The following is a 26,686-nucleotide window of genomic DNA, read 5'->3' on the forward strand; positions in this document are numbered from 1 at the left end:
CCAACAACACAGGAAAACTTTCAACGACTTAGAGCATCTCCTGCTCAGAGCGCTGGGCAGGAGCAGGCCTGGAAAGAGCACAGGACCCACTGGAGGCCAGGGGCCTGGCCATCCTGCAGGGATTGGCTGGCCAGGGGCTGCGCTACCTTCCCTCCACTGGCTAGTCCAAAAAGCCACTGGGCTTTAAAAAAAAAAAAAAAAAAAAAAAAAAGATTCCACAAGCAAAACGAAACACAATTTAAATGAAAATAAAAACACTTTCTTCACTCGCCTCCATGCCAGGAGGTTCAGGCTGAAACCTCCTCTTAAAAAAAAAAAATTTTTTTTTTTTTTTTGCTAGAAATACTGTGCATTACTTTTTTTTCCTTCCACTTCTCTTGAAGATTAAAATAAGATATATTTCCCAGGGAGTCATAAATACGATCTGGTGCATAGAGAAATAGCAGCAGGGGAGTCCGGGCCAGCCCCCACCCGCAGAGCGCGGCGATCCCCCCAACCCCCCTCCCCCCGTGAGTATAGTAGGGCAGCAGGACTGAACACAGCATAGATAATATTCCTTGGCTTCAATCTCTAGGGGACGCCGGTGGCAGGGTGGGGGGCAGGCGGGCAGGAGGGCAGGCAGGGACCGGACCCCTCCGAGCGAGCGACACATGCTGGGACACGCGGACGTCCGAGGGTGGACCCCGGCCGGGAACGAGGGAGCTTCCTCCGGGGTCTTCTTTCCTAATCACCGAGCAAAATAAATAGAAATACTTCGAAAATAAGGTCGCTTTAAAAAGGAGTAGTAAAAACGGGCAAGGAAGGTGAGGCCGCGAGAAGGACGACGGACGTGGGGGAGGCGGGCGGGCGGCGTCGGAGCGGAGGAGCCCGCTGGGCACATGTACAGGCGGGCGCCGGGGAGGAAGTTCGCTCCGGCTCAACTGTCCCGGGAAGCCCCGCGCTCCGTGCGCAGAGGGGCCGCGGCCACGTCCGGACGGCGAGCCAGGAAGGCGCGGGCGAGCAGGGGCCTCCAGTCCGGCGCCCGCGGACCCTGCGGCGGGGCGCGCGGGGCCCGCCCGACCGCGGAGTCGGAGCGTCTGCCCGGCGGCGGCGCACGCTCGGCGCGGGCGCTCACAGGAAGAAGTCGGGTGCGCCCTTGGCCCCGCCGGGCCCGGCCTGCGGCGGCGAGGACTCCCGCGGGAACCCGGCCCCGCCCGCGCCCCCGGGGCCACCCCGGCCCGCCAGCTTCTCGTATTTCTCCTTGTACAGGTCCCGCTCCTTGGCCAGGCGCCCCACCTCCAGCTTCAGCTGCTCCACCTGGCCCTGGAGCTGGCACTTCTCGCTTTCCAGAATGTGCCGCTGCTGCACCCGCTTGAAGCGGCACGACTGCGCGTAGCCGCGGTTTTTGAGCGTGCGCCGCTTCTGCTTCAGCCGGATGACCTCCTCCTTACTGAAGCCGCGGAGCTGCCGGTTCAGCTCGCGCACCGACATGGACACCAGCTGGTCGTCGGAGAAGCGCTCCTCCAGGCGCACGTGGTGGCCCGCGCCGCCGCCGCCGTGGTGGCCCGCGCCGGCGTGGTGGCCCGCGCCGGCGTGGTGGTGGTGGTGGTGGTGGTGGTGGGCGGCGTGGTGCACGCCGTGATGGTGGCCGGCGCCCATGTCGTCCGCGCCGCCGCCGCCCCCGAAGCCCTGGCTCCGGAAAGCCTCGTACGCCGCGGCGGCCGCCGGGTGGTGCGCGCCGTGGTGCCCGGCGTGGTGGCCGCTGCCGATGAGCGCCTCCACCGCGTCCTCGGGCGTCAGGTTGAGCGCCTCGGGGTTGAGGTGGTGCTGGTAGCCGCTCATCCAGTACAGATCCTCCAGCGCCGGCTTCCCCGAGGCGCCCCCGACGGCGCCCGGGCCTCCGCTCGTCGGCCCCGGGGTGGCCCCGGCCTGCGCCGCGCTGCCGCCGCCGCCCCCCGCGCCGCCGCCGCCGCCAGTACCCGGGCTGGGCGCGCAGAAGCTGGGCGAGGAGGGAACAGAAGAGCAGGGCGTGCTGAGCGGCGTCGAGGACAGCGAGCCGGGCGGCAGGCGGTGGCAGAAGCGCTCGGCCTCGGGCGGTTCCTTCTTCACCTCGAATTTCATCAGGTCGAAGTCGTTGACGTATTCGATGGCCAGCGGGCTGCTGGGCAACTCGGCGCCCATCGCCAGCTCCGCGGCCATCGCCCGGGGCCCCGGCCCCGCCGCCGCACCCGGCTGCGCCCCGACGGGAGGCGGGGGGGGGAGCCGCGGGCCTCTCCCCCCCTTCACTCCCCACGGGCGGCGGGTCTCGGCGAGGGGGCGGCGCCCAGACGCGCGGGGAAAAGTTTCGCGCGGCCAACTTAGGGGCGGGGGGAGGCCGCGGGTCGGGGCTCTCCGGCGGCCCCGGCCGCACCCCAGGGGGCGCAGGCCGGCCGCGCTCCCTGTCCCCTCGTCGGCGGCCGGGCGGGTGGCCGGGCGGGTGGCAGTGAGGCCGCCGCCTCGGGCTGCTCCGGCTCCCCGCGCTCCACCCGCGTCCAACCGGCCCCGCCTCCACGGCCGAGCGCCGCGCCGCGCGCTCCCCTTTATAGAGCAGGGCGCTCGGGCCCGCCTCCCTGGGAGGGGCGCGAGCCCCCAGGCCAATCGGAACCCCAGACCCGCCGCCCTAATTTGCCTATCCCCATGGCAACCCGGAGCCCAGCTGTCAATCTCCTGCGGGGAACAGCTGTGGGAAGGGGAGATGACGGGCATCCCGCGAGCGGAGGGGGCAGGGCCCTCTGGTGGCCGCCGCGGGGGACTGCACGCGCGGAGGGCGCGGGGCAGAGGGGTGCGGAGGCCGCACAGCGCGGGGGGCACGGAGTCCGGCCTGCGGCCTCCAGGGCCCCGCGTCCGCGACCGGGAGGCCGCAGAGTCTCGGGGAGCTGACGGGGCCCCTCGGTGCCTCGGTCTCCCCGCCGCCCGGCGGGCCGTGACCCCGCAGCCTCGCTAGCGCGGCGGCGCCGGGACCTTCCGGCCTGCCGACACCGGGGCCACGGCGCGGCCCGGTCGGGCGCGGCGAGGGGAGTGCCGGTTATTTTTAGCCCCGCGGTTCGGGCGGGTTCAGGAATTTAGTCAACAAAGTTGCTGGCACCTCCGTTCAGCGGCTCCACCGCGGGGCGCAGGTGGGGAGGGCGAAGCGCGCGGGCCGGCGGGGGCGGGGCGCCGGGGAGCCGGGGAGGGGGGGCCGAGGGGCGCGGGGGTAGGAGAGACCCGGGGCCGCGGCCGAGGGGCATCGGGCGCGCACGACTGTGCAGGGGCGCGCTCCCGGAGCAGGGGGGCCCTGGACACGACCCCTCCAGGGTGGACGGAGCTGGGAGGGGCCGCGCCTTGCTTCAGCGTCACCGGAGTGCTTGGTGCTCCCGCCCCCCACCAATTTCTATACTGCTGTTATAGGACTTTTACAATTAACAAATTCAATCTTAAGTATAACCGGCTGTGCATCGAAAGAAAATTCTGGAAGGACCTGGGCAGGAAGTCACTGGGGCAGCTTGTTTTTATCTTGTTCCAGGCATAAATGCCTATTATCTTATCATCACAAAAATTCATAAAAGTGGGAGGGAAACCCCGTTTCCTAAGATGTCACGGGGTGGCCCAGCCCCGCTGTGCCAGGAGGGCACCACTCACCCCTTCCTCCTGCCCCCACAACCCTCCCGGCCAGGCTCTGCTGGGCAGGCAGGGTCAGGCCCACCACGAGGACCCTCCTGCCCCTGCAGGGATGGCTCAGCCGGTGGCAGATGCAAGGCCCCCCGCTGGGGCTTGGGCTCCAGGCTACATGGGTTGCCAGTCGCATTGCAGCGTTTGGGGTTCCCTTTAAGGACCCCCACCCCGTGCTCAGAGGGAGGCCACACTCAGCCACCAAGTCTAGCTAAGTGGGGACAGGTCCCCCTACATCAGGCCCCCAAGTGTGATATTCAAGGATGCTGGGCCCTGCCTTTGATCACACGCAGATTCATTCATCTGGCACATAGCACTTCTTCATTTCCACACCCACTCATTCATTCACTGCCCTGGGGAGGAGGCGGCCTGGGGCCAGGCACTGGCCTTGGGGCCGGACTAGCCAGCAGGCCTGCCCTCAGCTCTTGGCTGCTCCGGAGCCTCGGGTGCAGGAGACCCGGGGGAAGGCCCACGACACCCAGCCTCTTGCTGCTTGTATGGGGGGGCAGCAAAGCAAGGTTTACTGAGTGGGGGTACAAAGCTCCCAAAGAGAGAGGGAACCCGAGAGTTTTGCCCCTCTTGCTGCCTTCTCTGTCTGCTCCCTGAGGCCTGGGGGGCCTCCTCAGACCTCTTGCCAGTCAGGGGCCGTCAGGCCGGTGGCACTGCCCGCAGGCTCGGGAGGGGTCACCCCTGCGGTGCTGTGCAGAGTGGGCGTGGTGGGCTTCTTGAGCCCAGGGAAGGTGCTGGCCTTTCCGGGCTCAGGTGGCAGGCTCCAAGCCCGCTCCTTCCTCCTCAGCCGGGGCTGGGGAGCGGAGTCCGTGAGGACCCAGAGAAGGCAGACAGGCTTGCCGTGTGCCCTCAGCCAGAACAACGCCATCCTCTGGGCTCCCTCAACAGCCCACGTGCAGCCAGGAGAGGAGCACCCCGATTCTGCGCTGCCCTAGAGAAGGTGCGTGCTCTTCCCGTGCAACCCCTGCATGCCAATCAGTGCTTGAACCAACGGGACTCCACAGGGCCCACCCCGTGGCTCCTCATTAGATGCACCCCACAAATCTTTACTGAGTAGCTATGGCATTGCCCTGGGGGCGTCTTCCATCAGGAAGGTGGCCCAGAGATCTCTGGTGGCAAACAAGCCAGCGGGAGCATGAGGACATAATGCAGCTTTTCATTAGGCGCCTGGGCTCTGTGTTGGGTGGGTTTGTCCCGGGCTCGGGACAGCTCGTCTCTGAGCCCCACAGCTGGGAGGACGTGGAGGCAGGGGCGACGGGACGGCTGATGGCTAGAGCCACTGGTAGTGTCTTTGGGCCCAGGCCTGGCTGGATCCGGGCGGTGCGGGCACGCGGTCGCCTCCGTGGGCTGGTTGGGCTTCCTCGCGGCATGGAGGCTGGTTCCCAGGGGGAGGGTCCAAGAGAGCGGGGCGAGGGGTGGGCGCCGGGCATTTCTGTGAGTGCCCGTTAGCTGAGGTGTGGCGGCGGTCTGCCCCCCGCTGTAGACCAGGTAGAGGAAGAACACCACACGGTCCGGCATCTCTGCGGGCCTGCCCCCATGCAGGTGGCTTGAGGCAGAAATAAGCCATGCAATGACCCACCAGTAAACCACGCAGTGTGTCAGCGTCTCCGCTCGGAGCAGACCACCCTGAGTCTAGCGACCTAACCCACGTTTACTACATCCCGCCCGGTCTCCGAGGTCTGAAGTCCCGCAGGCCTTGACCGCCGGCCCCCACCCCCGCCCTGCTCAGGGTCTCCTGGGCAGGTTGCTCAGGGAAGGGTGCCTGCAGGCTCGGCTGGTTGCTGGCAGGGCCGTTTCCCAGAGTCTGAGGAGCCCAGGCCCCGGCTGCCTGGGGGCTGGTGGACGCCCTGGGCTCCCCCGACCCTACGGCTGCCCACCCTGGGCCGCAGGAGAGCCTTTGGAGGCTTACATCAGCGGGGGACAAAGTCAGCGGGGTTCTGTGCCTGGAAGCAGGTCCCAGGTCCCGCCTGCCTCAGAGGGAGCCCCGGGAGCAGGTGAGAGGCCGGCAGGGGGCGGCGGGAGGGGCTGCCGGAGCTTGCTGCAGGCTGTGGGGGGCGCCCGCCACGCCAGCCGCCACCGGACAAGCACCAGCCGGCAGGAGGACGCCAGCCTGCCCGCACTTGTCCTGGGCCGCGCGCACCGCCCAGGGCTCCGGACCCTCGACGTTAATGGACGCTTCCGCAGAAAGTGCGGCACAGGGTCTGGATGGGTATTTTTGTCCAGTCCCCGCTGCTCAGCCCCGACAGGGTCCCACCCCCCCACACCCTTCCTGGGCTCAGTGACCGCAGGGCCCGGTGCCCTCCCCACTTAGGGGGCTCATCTGCCCTTAAAATGAGGAGGCTGTGTGCCAGGCACACTCTGGGGGGTGCACACAGCCGGGGGGGCACCTCCTTGGGGAAGGGCTTCGGGCTGGGAAGCCCATCCCACCAGGGGCTCTCTCCCAGTCCGCTCCCCCAGTCCTCAGGTGAGGCCAGGCCCACCCCGCCCCAGTCCTCACCTCCCCCTCCTGCTCCCACAACAGGCACCTCACTTCACCCTGAGACTAAGGACCCCCCAGCTTAGAGCTTAGACGTGGACCACGGCTCCGAGGTCTCCAAAGCCCACCTGCCCGGGGCCCAGCCCCTCACCTCCAGCTCGGACGGTCAGTGAAGTGTCTGCTCCCCGCTGCAGGGTCCGAGCGGGGCCACCAGCCCTGCCACTCTGCTGGCCACGTGAACCCAGGCCTCACCTGGACAGACATCCCCGCCCTGGCCACAGCAGGCGGCAGGAGAACCAGCACGAGGGGCCCAGGGCCGGCCTGCTGTCCTCATATGGGGCTCCCCATCCTGTGCGGCCAATCTCTGGGAGTCCCCATAACCTGCCACGCCAGGGCAGTCCACGGAAGGGCATGGGCCTGGGGCCAGAGACGGTAGGCTCCAGGAGAGGGGGCAGCCCTTCCCCGGTCTGGAGGAGCCCACGCTGTGCTCTCCGCAAAGGCCAGAGGCTCTGCCTGGGATGCGTGTCCTCAGCCGGCACCTTGATTAGTCTGGGTTGGTGCGGACGCGACCAGCACCTTCATCCCCGAGGGTCTCTGCTGGCCTGCTCCTGGCACGAGAAGCCCTGAGTGACCAGTGGGCACACTCCGCTCAGAGCAACTACCCCCCCTGCACCCCTGGCCTGCCCAGGAGCCCGGACTCTGACCAGGCAGAACCCGGGCCGACAAGGTCCCCAGATGGGTCCAGAGGTGTGGGGGAGCTGGGCCTGGGCCCAGAACAGGGCAGCCACTGGCCCAGCGTCTCGTGCTTCCCGGAGTGCCAGCCCTTCCCGAGCCTTCCCCGCTGGCCCACGCGGTCAGACCAGCTGCTTCTGGGCGCTGGGCTTCACGTGGGCTGCGCGGGCCGCGTGGCTCCAGAGCGGTCAGGAAACCCTGGCCGAGCTGGAGTGAGGGCCACGCTGGGAGGGGCCGCCCCCCGGTGGCCGGCCAGCACGCAGTGGCCCGGCTGCCCAGCCACAGTGCCCACAGCTGCCCCATCCGCAGCACGGGGTGCACGTGTCCCCTTGTCCACTGGGAAGGGAAGAGCAGGGAGGCCGGAGGAGGTGAGGGCCTGAGATCAGGCTGGACTTAACTGTGTCTCCAGCCGTCTGTCCGGCTGTCCAGGCAGAGGAGGGAATTTATCCCCCAGCCCCTTCCCTCATCTAAGGTTCAACCTTAGTGGGTAGGTCACGGTGGGGGCCGAGAGGGAGCCCCAAGGGAGGAGGGGGCAGGAGACAGGGCAGCAGCCAGCGGCCCGAGCTCCAGCCCCGGGGACCGCCTGCCATGCCGCTTGCAGCCCCCAGCTGTGCAGCCCCCCCTGCTAGTGCTGCCCCCAGACTCTGAGCCCCCCGCCCTGCGCCATCGGCCCTGCTCGTCTGAGGGGGGAGGAAGGCTGGCCCACAGTGGGGACCCCACTGTTTACTGATGGGGAGTCCCTTTCTTTCCAGCCAGGCCTGACTCCAGAACCCACCATGCTGCCAAGTCAGCGTCTCAGGCCCCGGGGACGTCAGCGTGGGGTCCCGGACGGGGGGCCCTGGACGGGGGGCAGCCGTGATCATCACAACTGACTGCGAACTCTCGTTCTGCTTCACCGGCCAGCTGCTGACACGGACACAGGCCAGGCCCCTCACCGTGAACCAGCCCCGTCCTCACCGCGTCTGCGGCTGGACAGGGATGCCACCCCTCAGTCATGGACTGGCGGGGAGCGAGACGCCTCCCCACTGCCCGCTCCCCATCACGGCCTCGTGGGGCTGGAGTGTCTGCCCGTCTGAGTGTGGGCTGGGCAGAGGGGGGATCCGCTCCGGCCAGTGGGCCCCTCAAGGGCGTGGTGTGGGCTGAGGCCTGCGCCGTCCCCACAGGCAGCCCTCACACACTGGCCAGCGCTGGCCCTTGCAAGCCGGGCCCACAAGGGACAGGCAGAGGAGGGACAGTGAGGCAGCAGACCCGACTCCAGGCTGAGACGCAGAGCTGGCGGCCAGCTAGGGAGGGAGGTGCGGGGACACACTCACGTGTGGAGTGACTGGCGGGGGAGGCGGTGAGGGGAAATCCCCAGAATGGCCCTGTGCCCCTTCCAATCCTTGGCCCCAGCCTCCCAGGGTCCCTGTCGGCCCAGCCACTGTCCCGACACCCAGAGGAGGGGCTGGGGACGGAACCCCAGCTTGGGGCCCCTGGCTCCAGCCTGTCGCACCCAACACGTCCCCAGGGTCCCCTCCCGGGCCCCTCCCCACCAACCACGTGGGCTTGGCCACGGGGAGAAGGTCACCTCCAGCCCTCTGAGCCATTTCAGGGAGGCAGGGAGGAGGGCCGACATTCCTGCCCAGAGACCCTGTAGGCGCCAAGGATCTGTGGCCAGGCCTTCTTCTTCCGTGGGGCACCCCTTGGAGGGGGTGCCTCGGGGTCTGTGGGCAGCGCGTGTCCCTCCAAGCTGGTGCAGGCAGGGCTGGGCCGCGGTGTGACGGCGGGCAGAAGAGCCAAGCAGACACAGGACAGAACCTTTATTGCTGAACATAAAACACCCACCAGGGAGCCTGGCAGGAGTCCTGGGGGGAGGTGGGGGGTGCGTAGCACTGCTGCTCACACCCACAGTGGGCACAGGCCTGGCTGGGAGCCCTGCCCGGCACCCCTCTGGGCTGGGGGGAGTGGGAGGAAGGTGGGTGTGCAGAGGGGCTGGCTGGGCAGAGCCCTGGGCACACACTGGTCACGGAAGGCTGAGGGCCAGGTGGGCAGAGCCACGGCCCTGGGGCTCCCGGGGGAGACTCGGTGGCAGGCGGCCTCTCCTCTGGGGCATGGGCCTTCTTCCTCTCCAGGAACGAGGGGCTGAGGTAGGCGCGGGCTGGCCCCCTGGGCCCTCACAGACGGGGTTTGATGTGCAGAGTTTTCCCTGTTCCGAGAGGGGCAAAGATCAGGTGCCAGGAACCCCCCCAGCCAAGGAGGAGCGCCCCTACTGCCGAAGCTTCTGGTTCAGGTTGGGGGAGACTCCTTCCAGCCCCCTGCCTGCACTGGGGTCCAGGGAGTCACAGCAATCTGCTGGCGGGGCTATAAATACCAGGTGTGTGCCAGCTGCACGCAGGCCCGACGACGCACCCACGCTCCCACGCGGAGCCAGGCTGCCAGACGCACACATGGACGCTCACCGTGCCTTCTGGCTCAGCAGCCGAGCGAGCAGCTGGCTGGGGAGGGGTGGAGGGACCTGGGTCCCTGTACAGAGGGACAGGGCCTAGGGGCAAGAGGGCCTGGGGGCAGGGACGGCTTCCCGCAGCAGAGCAGAGGGCCTGAGGACAGGAAGTCACGTCCAATGGGGGGGTTCCTGCGCGGTGTACCCCACGCTCACGGGGCCTCAATGCCTCTCCTCTGCTGTGAATGCTCCAGGCCACCTCTCAGGCTGGCACCCCCGCTGACCACAGATGCCTCCACGTGGCTGCCCTGAGGCACAGCACCATCTACGTGTCCCCATGAGCCTGCCTCTCCTCCTGGGTCCCCCACATCAGGACTGAGGACTCCAGTCACCTGCTCAGCCAAGGCTCCAGGTCCACAGACTTCACGGCCTCTGCCTGCGGGCCGTGGCCCCTACTGGCTGGCTGCTGGCCTCCTGCCCCGGAGCCCTCCCAGGCCCACCTCCTCCTGCCCCTCGAGCTCCCCATCCTGGCCCAGGTCGGGGGAGGGCCGAGCAGGAAATGAAGGCTGATGGAGGCTCCAAGGCCAGTGGAGGTCTCTGCAGCCTCCCCTGGGCCTTGCCCACCCTGCCAGCCTCCAGTGACCCTGGGGATGGCAGCCTCAGGGCCCCCCCGACACCGCTCCCTCCCCACCCTGCTGAGGCCTGCCCGGATGGAAGTAGCTGGTGCCCTGGTCCCGGGCGGGCAGATGGAGGGCCTGGCCGCAGCTTTGCGCCCTCAAGTGGGGGCTACACACAGGCACCGTCGTTCCGGCCCCTCGGAGGCAGGCGTCTGAGCGTGCTCAGCGGAGCCGTTAGAGAAGGCTGCGGCAAGCATCTTCCATTAACGTTACGACCGTGAAATATGACAATAAAATGATAGCCGTATGGTCGCAAATTTGCAGCCCGCCGAGCTGCGTGGGGTTTATCGTCACTCAAACGCGCGGAGAGCTGTAAAATGTTTACAGAAAGGGTCGTTTGCAGCCATAAAATCCTCTTTTCTCTCCTAAACAAGGCTGAGTGGAGCCATTTACCAAGCCCCAAATGTTCATCGGGGGAGAGGAAACATCTGTTCTCTCCAGGAGCGCGCAGTGATCTTCCAGAACAAATTAACAGAAATGGGTGCTTCCTAATTAAATCAGCCCTCGGTTGGGGTGGTCTGCACGGCGGCACGGCTGCGCTCACACCTCGGCCAGCTCTGCCCGGGTGGGCGGGGGGTGCGCACCTGCCAGTGGGGGACGTGGCCCAGCAGCACCCGGCCCATGCTGGGCGCTCATCCACCATCCAGGCCCCACCTGGGAATTCTGACTCAGTGGGTCTGAGGTGGGCACTGGGGCCAAGCTGCCTACCTGAGTCCTTGGTTGGGGGGCTCCTGGGGGTCCGGGCCCTGGGCTGGCCTCCTGGGCTCGGCGAGGACTGCAGGGAGATGAAGGAAGGCAGCTTGGAGAGGCTGCTGGAGCCAGTCGCTGCCGAGGCAGCCTCCTCCTGGAGAGACAGCTCCTCCTGGTCCAAGGACAGGGAAGCAGAGGGGGGGGGGGGGGGGGGAGGGGGAGGGCGAGGAGGGCGAGGGGAGGGGGGAGGAGGAGGAGAGCGGGGAGGAGGGCGGCTTGGATGACAGGGGAGAGCCCGAGGCTGCGGCTAACCCCCGTGGGGAGGAGGGAGGGGAGGCCGAGCCAGCAGCCACGGAGGTAGGGGAGCTGGGCGTCTGTCTGGTGGGGCGCTGGGCAGCCGAGGACTTCCTGCGGAAAAGGAAGGGGAGCAGAAGTGTGAGGGTGGGCGGCTGCTCGGCAGGGCTGGGGTCCAGAGGGCGCTAGCTGACCAGCTGTGCAGCACCTGTCCCAGCAGCCACGGGGCATCGCCATCCAGGTCTGAGGCCAGCCCTCGGTCCCAAAGACAGGCTGATGACGACATGGTGCCTCTGGCCTGAGGCAGCTGGGGTGAGCCTGGCCAGCGAGCCCCAGCTCCACACTGACCCTGTTCTCACCTGCCAGTGAGCCCACTCACAGGACAGGTGAGCACAAAGGGGGGCCCCAGCCATGAGCACCACCCAGGATCCTCCCTTTCCTGGGGAGTGGGAGTGGCGTAGCTGAGAAGCCCCGACCTTCCTCCGTGGGGCAGGGACTGGGCAGTCCCACATAGGCCGCTCTGGGCCAGGGATGTCCTCAGCTCTGTCCAGCCTGGGGATGTGGGGTAGGGCGCCTCTGGAGGTCACTGATCCTCAACTTTGAACTGAGGTTTCTTTTTGGGTCTGAAGCCTTAAGAGCTGGGAAGGGGCCTAGAGGCTCCCCCGCAGGGTCCCGAGGGACGGCTTCCGGCCCACCCCCAGAGCTTACACTCGCAGCCCCCGCTGTCCCCGTCACCTGGGTCCGTGGCTGGAGGAGGCCTTGCTCCTGGGGGGCGCGCTGCCGGGCTCCGGGGTAGGGGCTGCCCGCCGGCCAAGGCGCGTCTGGCCTCGGTGCAGCAGCTGACACTGGGCGCCCCGGGGGCAGAGGCCCCTGCGGGAGAAGTCAGGGCACAGCAGTGTGTGCTTCTTCTTGCACTAGGGGGAGAAGAGGTGCAGCTGGGGGAGCCCGTCAAGGCCCCTGCCCCATGTGGGCGGGCCCTGCCTGCTCTGCCCCCCCGGGGCTCGGGCCCCCAGGCCAGAGCGGCCTGCACTGCCAACCATCCAAGGCCCCGAGCCATCAGAAGCATGAGGGCCAGCACCCTGGGCCTGGACGGAAGGCAGGGACCGAGGCTGGCCTGGGGGTCTCGCTCGGCTGGGTTGGGGATTCCTGGGGCACTAACCCCCCCTCCTGGGGATGTGGGGGGAGGCTCAATGCCTGGGGGGCCTTACTGCATGGGGTTTAGGCTACAAGCCCAGGGATGCCAGGTCGGCCGAGGCCAGCGCACACCCGATCCACCACACCTGTCATGGTGGCTAATTATACCCAGTTTGGGGCGCGCCATCCAGCAGGTGCTCGGGGCAACACGAGGCCTCAGCTCTGCCCACCAGGCCCACAGGGAACCATGAAGCTCTGACCATGGCCTGCCTATCCCTGGCCCACCCGCTTCCAGGGGCAGGAGCCATCGGGAGTGATGGGCCCAACTCTCCAGGCCTGCTCTGCACCTACTTCCTGCCTGAGGCCCTTCCAGGGGAGGGGTGTTCTGATCTCTACCCGCCCCTGCAGCTGGCTTAGTGGGCATGACCTGGGAGAGTCGGAATGTAGCAACTGCCCCTCATGTTGACCAGGAGACAGGAGAGACACAGTCCCGAACAAGTAGTGCTGCAGAGTCCCTGCCAATCCCACCCAGAACGGAGGGGAAAACCAGCCTGGGCTGCAGCGCTCACAGCCAGCACGGGGGGGCCTGCACTGGCTGAACTGCTTGGAAATATGTGGCTACGGCCTCGAAGCCACTACCTGCCGGGCCCGAAACCTCCCTCCTGGGAGCCGGTCCCCAGGCCCCCGGTCTCGGCCCTGCTCCCAGCATGCAGCATGAAGAGCCTGGCTGAGGACCCCACAGAGCGTGTGCCCATTCTTGGAGCAGAATCTGGGCACCAGTCCCATTCTTGGCCTCACACCTGCCCCCCAGCAGGGGGAAGCCCCTCACACCAGTGCTTGGGGGCTGGTGTGCAGATGGGAGCAGGCTGGAACTGGCAGAGCCATCTGGGCAGGCTGTAGGACCCCTGAACACCCACGGCACCCCCTATCAGCTTGTCCCTGTGGTGGGGCTGCACCCACCCCTGCCTCACGAGAAAGCTAATGCTTGCTCACTTGCTCATTCCCCATGCCCTCCACACCAAGTTGAAGCCTCGTGAGGCCCGCTCTAAGAGCAGGAGAGTCCAGAGGGTGGGGTCTGCTGGGGAGGGAGGGCAACTGTGCGGGGGTCGGGGGGTGGAGGGGACAGGAAGGGTCTCTGCATGGAGAGGGCCTGGCACCGGACAAGAGAAGCTATTTCCTTGGATGCCGAGTGCACACAGAGAGGCGGCCAGAGGGGCCAGGACCTGCGCTGTCCTGGGCAGTGGCCACAAGCCACGCGGCCACCCTGAGCCTGGGCGGCAGCATGCATCCACCACATCAGAGGAGGCTGGGCTCAGCAAGAAGGAAGAACGTAGAAGGCCACAGTTACGTTTCCTCCCTGATTGCATGTGGAAATGTGTGGCAGATGAAAATTCATTTTACCGCTTCTATTTTTGCTTTTTTAAGGTGGCTACTAGAACACTTAAAATCTCCCATGTGGCTCACATCCGGTGGACCTTCCTACTGGGCAGTTCTGGTCTGAGCTATGACCCTCCTCCCTAGGACAACCACACATCCAGGGTCGGATGTAAAGAATGTTCTCGAATCATCCAAGAGCTTTCAAGAAGGTACAACGATGGCAGATGGCTACTTTCGGAAGCATACTGGACACAAACTGAGTCTCCAGTTCCAAGGCCTCACATCTTCACGTAGACTAGGCCCTCTGAGGAAAGAGCAAAGTCAAACCACCAAACAGAAGCCCCAGAAAACCCCCCAAACACCTGGAAATTAGCACAGACACTACTAAATAATTGCTAGGCCAAACAAGAACCAATGGAGAGAAGTCCTCAGGCTCTGCTAGCGGAGCGGGCCGGCTCAGCAGGTGGGGGAACAGCAGAATGACCCACACCAAGCAGAGGAAAATACAAGGCAAGAACAGAAACAAATGAAATGACAAAAGAACAGCAAAAACCAAGAGGGCAAAGAGTTGGTTCTTTGAAGATACTAGTAACTGTGTCTGATAAGACGAATCAGGAAATAAAGAGGGACACATAAGCGTTAGGAAGGACAAATGTGCCCTGACTGTTGGCACTGTGGAGAAACAGCCACCAGGGCAACGTAACCAACAACTTGAATGCCAACGAACCTGAAAGCAAAGATGAAACTGACAAATTCTAGAAACATCTGTCAACAAGAAAAACAAAACCCGAGTGAATATTCCTCTGACCATAAATGCATGTGAATCGGTAGTTCAGAAACAAAGCAAGCTGCAGCCCAGGGTCTTCCTGAGGTTCCAGCACACGTCCAGTAAGCCGGCCTTGTAGGAAGCGGTCCACGGCCGGGGGCAGAGAGGACGCTCCTCAACTCCGTTCCGGGGCTGGAGCAACCCTGAGAGCAAAACCTGAGCAGATGAGACCACAGAAGAGCACTCGGGCCGTTTTCAGTCACGCCTACATGAGGTGTGAGAGTCCCACAGGGCGTGAGGACATAACTGCACCAGGACGAGGCTGGGCTCCCTCAGGAATGCAAGGTTGGTTTAACTGAGAAAATCAACAAACAAATCAGCACACTGACAGACTACATGGGTGGAATCATACCATCACCTCAATGGACACAAAAAGTGTTTAATTCAGCATTAATTCAAAGGTTAGCAGATTATTAGTTGAATGGAACTTCCTTAGTTTAATATAAAGGGTTTCTTTTTTTTTTAAAGATTTATTTATTTATTTTAGAGAGAGTGTGAGTGGGGGGAGGGGGGGAAGAAGCAGAGGCAGAGGGAGACAAGCAGACTTGGGCCTCGATCCCAGGACCCTGACCTGAGATCACGACCTGAGCCGAAACCAAGAGTCGGACACTCAACCAAGTGAGGCACCAGGTGCCCCAATATAACGGGTTTCTTAACCTTCCAGAAAGCATCACTCGCAGTGGGGAAAGGTGGGAAGCCCACTACCATCACTACTTAGCACTGTGCTGGGGCCACAGCAAGAAAAGACACAGAAAACACACCTAAGCTCAAAGGAGGGGAAACGGCCATTATCTGCAAAAGATACATTTCTGTTTATGTAGCAAACTGAAGAGTCTGTGGATAAACTGTAGCAATCACTAATACAGTTTAGCAAGGTTCCTGGAGACAAAATCAGTATAAAGAATTGCATGTCCATACACCAATGGGCAGTGAGAAAATAAAATTTTGAAATACGTTATTTATAATAATAATAAAAATGACAGGAACAAATCTCATGGAGACAAAGAAGAACTTCAGTAAAAGGCATCGGAGGGGTGGCCTGGATAAGCAGAGTCAGATGCCCGCTCACAGTCAGAAAGACTCCCTGGAGAGATAGGGACCAATTCTCACCAAACAGAGACCACGACTCAGGAAAATCTCAATCAAATTTCCAACTTTTTAAAAAAGTTACATTGGATCTAAAATACAGTTCTGGGGGGCGCCTGGGTGGCTCAGTCGTTAAGCGTCTGCCTTCAGCTCAGGTCATGATCCCAGAGTCCTGGGAATGAGCCCCACATAGGGCTCCCTGCTGAGTGGGGAGCCCGCTTCTCCCTCTCCCTCGCTCCCCCTGCTTGTGTTCCTGCTCTCATTGCCAAATAAAATCTTAAAAAATAAATAAATAAAAATAAAATAAAATATAGTTCTGGAAGGATAAAGGGCAAAACAGCTGTGAAGAAGAACAAGGTGAAAGAATTTATTATTAGGAATTATCATGAAGCTCAAGGAATCCGGCAAGCACGGAACCGGCTCAAGGATACACACAGAACAGAACCTTGAGCCCCGACACAGAGCCACGTCCATGAACCCCACGGGAAATGGGCCTTCCAATGCAAGGTGCTTGGGCAAAATGAAACTGGACCCTGATCTAACATCAGACACTTAGATCAAAGGAGGCAGGCCACGAGTGAAAGGCCAGCCTACGGGGCTTTTGGAAGGCCCTCTAAACTTTTGGAATGTGGCAGGATTTTTCATACAAGACACAAAGGTGCAAGCTGTAAAGAAAGATTGATAAAATAATTTCCATTAAAATTAAGAACTTCTGTTCTTCAAAAATAACACCACAAAGAAGGGAAAAAAAAAAACACAAAGAAGATATCTGCCACTTATATGACTGACAAAAGGCTGATGTCCAGAATAGTTTATGTATTTTTATATTCATATTTTATACTTATAAATTCCCTGTGAATCAGCAAGAGAAAACCAACCTAGTGGAAAACTGTCCCCACTCTCACCTAAAGAAACCAACAAAACCCCAGGTATTTTTCAGAAGGAAAGGCCCAAAAGGTTTAAACACAGGGAAGGCATTTGGCCTCATTAAGTCCAGTAAAGGCAAATTAAAAAAAATATAGTGAAGTAACTTTTTGTCCTTCAATTGTTCAAAGAGAAAAAAAGAGGCTGAATGTCACCAAGTGCTGGCAAGAAAACTGGTCCACAAGTGTAAACGGGCATAAGCCACCTGAAAACTGCCTCCAGCGTCTATGACAGCAGACTGTCACCCCCCAGACCGGTGGCCTGCACCTTGCTAAAGACACGTGCTAATGCCCTGATCCCCACAGGCCCTCAGTGGAGCCCAAGATGCCAGCCTGCCCTCCATGAAGCACCAACCAGAGGGGTGAGGCCACGAGAGGCCAGGACCAACTGCAATGCCCACCTGTGCTTGCCCCCACAGCCACCAGGGCTCCCACGGTCCCACTTCCTTCCCAGGGCCCTTTCTCCACTGGCTGCTGGCTCCAGGCCAGCCAGTCTGCCAGGACTCAGGCGGGCCGTCTGCCTTTCCACAGTGCTCTCTCTTCCTTGGCCAGGAACAGGCCCAAATCTTCCATCTAGCTCGTCTACAGCAGCCTCCGATGTGGGTGCCATGTAGGGGCCCCTGGCCTTCCCACTCCTCCTGGGTCTCACCGGCTCGTCTCAGGCCAAACAGCAGCCTCCATCGCCACCTGTCCCTCCTGGGGGCCGGGTCCCAATTCTACTAGCCAGCAACACCAGCAGGGTGGTTCATCAACGTCCCCTGTCCCCAGTGACTCACCAGCCTCCTTCCCACCGTCCCACACCAAAGCTACCCTTTCCTGACCTTGGAGACAGTCTCGGACACCACCCCCACCGCCGCTCCCCACCCCATCCCTCCTCTGACTGTGCCCAACCACTCTCCCTCTAAACATCCCCCCGGAGGCATCTATCCTTGTCCTCTCCTGCAGTCATTTGGGCCAAGGCCTCATTTAGTCATTCACTCCAAAATGGTAACCAAATCCAATGCGCCACCCCAGAACAGGAAATGGAAATTAGTGGGAAACCAGACAGAATGCAGACAGGGCCTGGAGTCAGGCTGGCAGGAACGCATCCATGCTCTTCCGGTTTTGATGGTTAAGCCTGCTGCTGGTGGGGGCCGTTCACAGCAGGGGCTGGGGGAGGCGTGTGTGGGGATTCTGCACTAGCTTGCAACTTTTCAGTGAATCCACAATTATTACAAACAACAAGTTTATTAAACACAATAAATGACGAGCACTGCCCATGCCAGGCTCTACGTAGTGAATAAGCCCCCGAGGAGGCAGCAAAGCAGGCAGCAGGGGGCACTGGGCACCACACAGGTGACGACCACAAGAAGGTTCTGTCAGAGACCTACGGACCCATGTGGCAGTGGGTCCCCGTACTTCCTTCTGCTGAAGAAGCAACCTGGAAGTGTCCATAGGTGCAGATAAGGGGCAGTCCAGCCAGACACCTCGAAACACTGTGGCCCCACCCCACCCAGGCCAGCAAAGACTGGCTGGCGAGACCTGGCCCCTGGCGTCCTTTCCTGCCTCACTGGGCTGGTGCCAGAGGAGGCCATAAAGATGCAGGAATGGGGGGCCCCTTCCCCTCCCAGTCAGGGAAGCCCCAGTGGAGGCTTGGTGGGAAGTAAGTACCACCCACCCAGGAGGAGGAGGAGGGAAACCCTTCTTCAGGCGTCAGTGGAGGCCAAGTGGGGGCCTGGATTTCCACTTGGCAGGGATGTGAGGCTCCACCTCCACTCCTCCTGCACCCATGGTGTCACAGGACACCAGCCGAAACAGAAAGTTTAAATAAGATCCAGATCCTCATAACATAACAGCCAAAATGTCCAGGTTTCAATAAAAAGTGACTCATCATACCAGAAAAAGGTATAGACCTCAAACTGAATGGAATTCCAGACAATCAGTGCTTGGCAGCATGAGGCAGCAGAGGTGCGGGAGTTCTCTGACAAAGATTTTAAAGGAGCACCATAAATGTGTTTATTTTATTTTATTTTTTATTTTTAAGATTCCATTTTTAAGTAATCTCTACACCCAACATGGGGCTCGAACTCACAACCCCAAGATCAGGAGTTTCACGCTCCACCGACTGAGCCCGCTAGGTGCCCCTATAAATGTGTTTCAACAAGCAATTAAAAATATGCTGGAAACAATGAAAACAGAAAGTCTCAACCAAGAAAAAGAAAATATAAGATAGAACCAAATGGAAATTTTAGAACTGAAAAGTACAATAACTGAAATAAAAAAACTCAGTGTAGGGGCTCAACAGCAAAAGGGAGGTACCGAGGAAAGACTCCATGAGCTGGAAAGCAGAATAACAGAAATTAACCAATCTGATTTGACAGAGAAAACAGATTTTCTAACATGGAGAGTGCCTCAAGGACCTGTGGGAATACCACATTCATGCAATCAGAGCTGTGGAAGGAGAGGAGAAAGAACACAAGAGTAATGGCTGAAAAGTCCCAAACTTGCCAAAAAACGTAAGCCTACAGATTCAAGAAGCTGAGTGAACCCAAAACAGTAAAAAGCAAAGAAATCCACCAAAAACTGTATCACAGTCAAACTTGTAAAAGCTACAGACCAATCCTCCAAATAGCCAGAGAGAAAGGACACTTTACCTGTGGGGGGAAAAGTTCAAATGACCATGGATTTCTCCTTAAGCACCATCGAGACCAGAGGAGGCGGTATAACATGTGCAAGGACTGAAAGGGAAGAACTATCAGCTCAGAAGCCCATATTCAGCAAAAAATATCCTTCAAGAATGTGGGGAAATCCAGAGATTCTCAGATGAAGGAAAACCACGAGAATTTGTCACCAACAGACCTGCCCTAAAAATGGCTATAGTAAGTTCTCTAAACAGAAAGGAAACGATAAGAGACAAAGCCTTGGAACAACAGAAGACAGACCAAGATGACCACAAAATGGGTAAACATACCAGACTTTCCTTGAGTCTCCTAAATTATGTTTGATTATTGAAGCAAAAACTGTCAGTGTCTGTTGTGGTTTTAAATGTCTGTAGAGGGGAGATGTAACGCAGGTACAGACGGGGAAGGGTAAAGGGACATAAAAGAAGGTGAGGTTTCTACACTTCACCTGAACTGGTAAATGACAACACCAATGATAAGTTATGGGTGTACAACACAATGCTTAGTATGACCACTAAAAAAGCTATAGAAAGAGATACACACTCAAAAGCATGAGCAGATAAATCAAAACAAAATCCTAAAACTGTTCAAATAATGCATAAAAAGACAGAAATGAAAAACAGAAAGAACGAACAAAACACAGAAACTAACAGAAGTCAAATTGCAGACTTAAGCCCTAACATAGCAATAATTACATTAAGTATAAATGGTCTAAATATGCCAATTAAAAGACAGAGATTGACAACGTAAATTTTAAAACATGACCCAACTATCTGCTGTCTACAAGAAAGGTACTTAGAACATAGTGCAATAGGTAAGCTGAAAGCCAAAGGATGGAAAGAAGTTATATCATACAATGATCAGAAGAAAGCAGGAGTGGCCACATTAATACCACATAAAACAGATGTCAGAGTAAAGAAAAATACAGCCAGAGAGGTACGTTTTATACTGATAAAAAGGATCAATCCATCAAGAAGACCTAGCAATCCTAAATTTACATGCACAAAATAGAGCTATGAAATACATGAAGTAAAAACTGATAGAAATGAATGGAGAAAGAAATAAATCCAAAATTATAGGTGGTGACTTAAACACCCCTCTCTCAACAAGTGACTGAACAACTAAACAGAAAATCAGAAAGGATACAGAAAACTCAAAAATGCCTTTAAACAGCAAAATATAATCAACATTTATAAAACACTCCACTTTACTCAAGAGTGGAGTATATATTCTTTTCAAGTGCCCATAGAACATATACCAAGCATATCCTGGGCCATAAAACAAAGCCCAAGAAACTTAAAATAATTAAAATCATACAGAGTATATTCTTCATCATCATAGATTCAAACTAGAAATCGGTGACAGATAACAGGAAAATCTCCAAACATTTGGAAACCAAACAATAATCTGTGGATCAAAGAGAAAGTCTCAAAGGAGGGTGCGGGAGACAACAAACAAAAAAACAACCAGAACTAAATGAAAATACATCTCAAAATTTGTAGGATCCAGCTAACTAAATTCATACGTAAGAGGAAAAATTTCAAATCCATAGTCTAAACTCCCACCTCAAGACACTGGGGGGGAAAAAAGAGCAAAATAAACCCAAAGCAAGAGAAACAGTAATGATATGAGCAGAAATCAATTAAAAAAAAAAAACCAATAAGAGAAAAATCAATGAAACAAAGAGCTGGCCCTTTAAAAAGATCAATAATATTGACAAACCTCTAGCAAAACAAACAAAGAAAAAAGATAAAAGTCACAAATTTCCAGTATCAGGAATGAAACAGAGGTCACTACAGACCCTGCAGACATCAGAAGGATAATTAGGGCATACTTAAAACAATTCTACACACATAATTTTAACAACCTAGATGAGATGGGCCAATTCCTAGAAATATACAATCTACCAAAACTGACTCAAGAAGAAAAAGAAACTCTGACTAGCTCTCTATATAGTAAGGAGACTGAATCAGTAATCAGAAACCTACCAATAGAGAAGCCCAAGACCAGAGGGCTTCACTGCTGAATTCTACTAAACATGTAAAGAAGAATGAACACCAATTCTTCTCAAATTCTTCCAAAAAACTGAAGCATAAGGAATCCTTCCTAACTCCAAATAGCCAAACAACCTGTGAGGCTAGCCTTACCCTGATACCAAAACCAGACAAAGATACTACAAGAAAAGAAACTATAGATCAAAATTCGTCACAGATATAGATATAAAAATCATCAACAAAATACTAGAAAACTGAATTCAGCAATGGGATTTATTCTTAGAATGCAAGAATATTCAACATACAAAAATCAATCAACAGGGGCGCCTGGGTGGCTCAGTTGTTAAGCGTCTGCCTTCAGCTCAGGTCATGATCCCAGGGTCCTGGGATCGAGCCCCACGTTGGGCTCTCTGCTCAGCGGAAAACCTGCTTCTCCCTCTCCCACTCCCCCTGCTTGTGTTCCCACTCTCGCTGTGTCTCTGTCAAAAAATAAATAAAACCTTAAAAAAAAAAATCAATCAACATAACTGATTCAAGGTGATCAATATGACTGGCCACCTTAACAGAATGAAGGAAGAAGAAAACCACATGATCATCTCAATTAATGCAAAAAAGATCTGACACCTTTTATAATAAAAACACCAAATAAACTAGGAATAGAAAGGAACATCCTCAACAGGATAAAAATCATATGTGAAAAGCCCACAGCTAACATCACACTCAATGGTGAAAAACCGAAAGCTTTTCCTCTAAGATGAAGAACAAGACAAGGATGCCCCCTTTTCCTACTTTTATTCAACATAGTACTAGAAATTCTAGTCAGAGTAATTAGGCTAAATAAATATTAAAAAAATATATAAAATCTAAGTTTAAAAGGAAAAAATTATCTCTGTTAGTAGATGACATAATCTTATATATAAAAAACCCTAAAGAACCCACAAAAAAATTGTTAGAGCTAATATATGCAGTCAGCAAAATTCCAGAATATAAAATCAACACAAACACACAAAATCAACTTATTACTACACATTTGCAAAGAACAATCTAAAAAAGGAAATTAAAAAAAAAATTACATTTACAATAACATAAAAAAATATAAGATACTTAGGAATAAATTTAACCAAGTAGGCAAAAGACTTACACACTAAAAACTACAAAACACTGCTGAAAGAAATCAATGAAGGTCTAAATAAAGGGAAAGACATCCCATGTTCATGGACTGGAAGACTTCCTATTATCAAGATGACAATATCATCCAGAGTGACCTACAGATTCAATGCAATCCCTACCAAAATCCCAAAGGCCCCTACCCCTGGTTTTGTTTTGTTTTGTTTTTTTAAGAAAAAAGCCCATCCTAAAATTCATATGGAATCTCAAATGACCCCGAATAGTCAAAATAATCTTGGAAAAGAAGAACAAAATTGAGGGATTTACATTTCCTGGTTTCAAGAACTTATTTATAAAGCTATCATAATCAAAACACTTGCTAAGGACAGACATAGAGACCAGGGCAACAGAACACAGCACCCAGAAACGAACCACCATATGTATGGTGGACGGGCTTTCAACAAAGGAGCCATGACCATTCAGTGGGGGAAGTGCAGCCCTTCCACAAATGGTGTTGGCCAAACTGTCTGCCCACACACAGAAGACTGACGCTGGGCCCTCATCTCATACCACATACGAAAACTGACTCAAAATGGACCAAAGACCTAAACTTAAGAACTGAAACTATTAAACTCTTACAAGAAAACACAGGGAAAAGCTTCGCTGACATTGGGTTGGACAAGTATTTCTTGGATGTAACACCCAAAGCACATGCAATAGAAAAAAACAGAAAAATTGTACTTAATGAAAAACTCTCATGCATCAAAGTGCACTGTCAAGAGAATGAAAAGACAGAATGGGAGGAAAGAGTCATACATCCTATCCTGACAAGGGTTTAATTTCCAGGACACATAAAGAAGTCTTATGACTCAGGGGCACCTGGGTGGCTCAGTTGGTTAAGTGTCTGACTTCGGCTCAGGTCATGATCTCAGGGTCCCTGTCGGGCTCCTTGCTCAGTGGGGAGTCTGTTTCTCCCTCTCCCTCTGCCTGCTGCTCTGCCTACTTATTCTCTCTGTCAAATGAGTAAATAAAATCTTAAAAAAAAAAAGTCTTATGACCCACCAACAAAACACCCCCAAACAACCACATTCAAAAATGGGCAAAGGAGGTGAACAGATATTTGTGCAAAGAAGATGTACTGATGACCGGGGCATCTGGGTGGCTCAGTTGTTAGGCGTCTGCCTTCTGCTCAGGTCATGGTCCCACGGTCCTAGGATCGAGCCCCACATTGGGCTCCATGCTCCGCAGGAAGCCTGCTTCTCCCTCTCCCAGTCCCCTGCTTGTGTTCCCGCTCTCACTGTGTCTCTCTCTGTCAAATAAATAAATAAATAAAATCCTTTAAAAAAAATCTTTAAAAAAAAAGATGTACCGATGATCAACAAGGACACGAAAAGGTGCTCCACATCCTTAGTCTTTAGGGAGATGCAAGCTGAAACAACTAGATCCTCACTAGGACGGCTATTAAAAGAAATGGGGGGAGGGATCACAAAGCCTCAGTAAGGATGTGAAGAGACCAGAACCCTCATAAGCTACTGGTAGGAACGTAAAATAGTACAACCATCATGGAAAACAGTTCGGCGGTTCCTCAAAAAGCTCAGCCTAGAATCACCACATAGTCCGGCAGTTCCACTCCTGGTTACCCACCCAGAGGCAGTGACAGCAGGCACTCCAAGAGAGGCCGACACGACCACGTCCACAAAGCAGCATGAGCTACGGACCCGGAAGGTACAACCCAAGCGTCCACCAGAGTGTGGCCCGGATGTAATGGGATGTTACTCGGCCCTAAAAGGAGCGAGGGACAAACTACCATGGGGACGAGAGCCGACAACATGCTGGGTGAGAGAAGCCAGACACAAAAGCGCAGACCCTGTCTGATTCTACTGCTATTAAATATCTACCAAGAGGCAAGTCCACGGACACAAAATGTAGATCAGCGGTGCCCAAGGTTGAGAAGGGGTCGTGGGGCATTATCCCCGAATGCTTAACGCTTCTGCCTGGGGTGATGAAGAAGTTCTGGAAATAGACAGTGGTGGTAGCCATGCAACACTGTGAGTGCAATTAGTACCACTGTGTGGTACAGACAGAAGCGGCAAATGCCGGGCGCCTGGGGGCCCAGTCGGCTGAGCGTCTGCCTTCGGCTCAGGTCACGATCCCAGGGTCCCTGTCGGGCACCCTGCTCAGCGGGGAGCCTGCTTCTCCCCCTGCCTCTGCCGCTCCCTGCCTTGTGCTCTCTCTCTCTCTCTCTCTCAAATAAATAAATAAAATCTTTAAAAAAGAAAAATAGCAAATTTTACATTATACTTATTTTACCACAATGAAAAAATCTAATAATGTAATATACCAAAAGTCATCCTAACATACACTTAAACAGGTGAATTGTAGGCTATGTGAATTATAGCTCAATAAAACTTTTTTTGTTTTATTAATTAATTAATTTTTTTTTTAAGATTTTTAATTTATTTGACAGAGAGAGACACAGCGAGAGAGGGAACACAAGCAGGGGGAGTGGGAGAGGGAGAAGCAGGCTTCCCGCGGAGCAGAGAGCCCGATGCGGGGCTCGATCCCAGGACCCTGGGATCATGACCCGAGCCGAAGGCAGACGCTCAACGACTGAGCCACCCAGGCGCCCCTGTTTGTTTTTTTTTTAAAGATTTTATTTAAAAAATTTTTTTTTAAAAAAGATTTGAGAAAGAGAGTGAGAGAAGGAGCAGGGGAGGGGCGGAGGGAGAGAGAAACTCAAGCAGACTCCCTACTGGAGCCTGATACGGGGGCTCCATCCCACGACCCTGAGATCCTGACCTGAGCCAAAATCAAGAGTCAGACGCTCAACTGACTGCGCCACCCGGGTGCCCCCCTCAATTAAAACGGTTTAAACAAAGACAAAGGAGCGGCCAATGAACACAGAGTATTTAACACCATCAGCTGTCAGGGAAACGCAAAGTGAAGCCACAGCGAGAGACCCTCGCACCACCAGAGAGGCTGCGGTCAACAGGACAGGCACTGACAAGTGCCATCAAGCGCGTGACAGAAGGAAAGCCTCATTCGCTCCTGGTGGCACGGCCACATGGGAAAGTGGGTAGTGGGGCCTGCAGCCACCACGTGACCCAGCAATCACACTCCTAGGTGTCCACGCGAGAGAAACAAGAGCCTGTGCTCCCAAAAATTCACACACAAGCGCTCACATAGTCCCGAACTGGGGACAACCCAAACGTCCCCCCACTGACGAATGAACAAACACAGTGTGGTCTCCGCACACAGCGGAGCACCATTCGGCCAGGAGAGGAGCGCAGGCCTGGACCTCGATGGCAACGCGATGACCCTCAAAACCGGGTTAGAAGAAAGAAGGTGGACGGCAAAGGCTGCGTGTTGCGGGACTTCCATGCGTGAAATGTCCAGGAAAGACGAGTGTATGGGGATGGCGGGTAGATCACGACTGTCTGGCTGGGGGGCGCCACAGGTGGGACTGACCACAAAGGGAGCGGAGGAGTGTTTGGGGTGAAGGACGTGTTCTAGCACTGGATGCTGGGGACCACTGCACAACCCCGCTTGTGCGGTGAGCCGGATGACCCGGGGGCTGCACCTCCGTGAAGCTGGGCTTCTTAAAACAGGCACCCCGAGGCAGAGAGGAGAGAAGGGGTAGTTTCATATGCGGTTTGGGGGACGGGGCCCGCTCTATGGAGGAAACCTAAGTGGGGTCCGACTTCACACCACAGCCAACTCAACAACAGCTAACACTTGCCCAAGGCCTGCTCCAAAGGCGGCAAAGGAAGTCTTACTCGCCACCATCCCCCTGCGGCGGGGGCGCCCATCAGCCTAATTTTACCGACCAAGAAGCGGGGGCCCTGAGGGGTGAGGGAGCGAGTGAGTGGTGGGCCGCACGCAGTGGCGCGGGGCTGGGCTAGGGTCTGAACCCCTGCCCCAGGGCCTCCTCTCAGGCCCACTGCACTGATGAGGACGGGGCAGGTCCAGGAACAGGACCACAGGGTGAACATGGACGGACTCTGCCCCACAAACACAGGAAGGATTTCAGCCGAAGGAAGGACACCACAGGCAAAGCCAACAGGTGATGGAAACTCGGCCTGTGACCTTGAAGCCAAAGGGCGATGCCCGGAGGACACGAGAGCTTGTGAGAGGCAGGCTGAGGTAGGGGGCAGGAGGGCGTGGAGGGGCGGACCTCCAGGAGCCCCGCTGGCAAGCAGAGCAGCTGATGCAGGGGGCCAGGGGACGGGGGAGCAGGGAGGCCGCAGGGGCCCCGGCACAGAGAGCGCTGGGCTGCCGTGGGGGTGGTGGGCGGACTCCCGCTTTCAACAGGGGGGCAGCCATGGACTGACACCTTGCACACACGGGCATCTCGCAGCTGTGGACGCCGGCAGCCGGCAGCGTCTGGTGGAGCAGGAGCGCACCGAGTGCCCGCAGCACACATCGAGGGCCACGGGGGTGCTCAAGCGGGATGGGGACAGTGCAGGGCAGGAGCCCGGGCCACCGCCACACACGCGCCTCAACGGGGAGAAATGGGTGCCGGGAAAGAGAAGGGGTCAGACAAGAATCGCCAGGGGCTATGAAAACTAGCGGGTGAGCACGGGGGTCTCCGGAGTCTCCAAGTGTCTCCCTCAAAC

The 26,686-nt window shown here is 56.9% G+C and overlaps 2 protein-coding genes across 2 annotated transcripts in view; both read right to left on the reverse strand.

Annotated features, from left to right (window-relative positions):
• Nucleotides 1-1,110: 1,110 nt before the first annotated feature.
• Nucleotides 1,111-2,178, reverse strand: MAFA (MAF bZIP transcription factor A). The gene has a single exon (XM_021688614.1). It carries the CDS (start codon nucleotides 2,176-2,178, stop codon nucleotides 1,111-1,113), a length of 1,068 nt encoding a protein of 355 aa, XP_021544289.1.
• A 6,497-nt stretch (nucleotides 2,179-8,675) lies between these two features.
• The window catches only part of ZC3H3 (zinc finger CCCH-type containing 3), a 91,497-nt gene continuing 73,486 nt past the window's right edge, over nucleotides 8,676-26,686 (reverse strand). The window contains exons 10-13 of the mRNA XM_021688501.1: nucleotides 11,699-11,877; nucleotides 10,911-11,077; nucleotides 10,688-10,858; nucleotides 8,676-9,068 (exon numbers count right to left, since the gene is read on the reverse strand). Coding sequence (XP_021544176.1) covers nucleotides 9,037-9,068; nucleotides 10,688-10,858; nucleotides 10,911-11,077; nucleotides 11,699-11,877 — 549 coding nt within the window. The 3' untranslated portion in view covers nucleotides 8,676-9,036. The remainder of the gene's footprint in view (nucleotides 9,069-10,687; nucleotides 10,859-10,910; nucleotides 11,078-11,698; nucleotides 11,878-26,686) is intronic.

The sequence above is a fragment of the Neomonachus schauinslandi genome, chromosome 4, assembly GCF_002201575.2.
Source record: "Neomonachus schauinslandi chromosome 4, ASM220157v2, whole genome shotgun sequence".
Taxonomy (NCBI): Eukaryota; Metazoa; Chordata; class Mammalia; order Carnivora; family Phocidae; genus Neomonachus; species Neomonachus schauinslandi.

Coding starts and splice junctions, on each gene's coding strand:
- MAFA (XM_021688614.1), bottom strand. CDS start 2,178: ATGGCCGCGGAGCTGGCGATGGGCGCCGAGTTGCCCAGCAGCCCGCTG.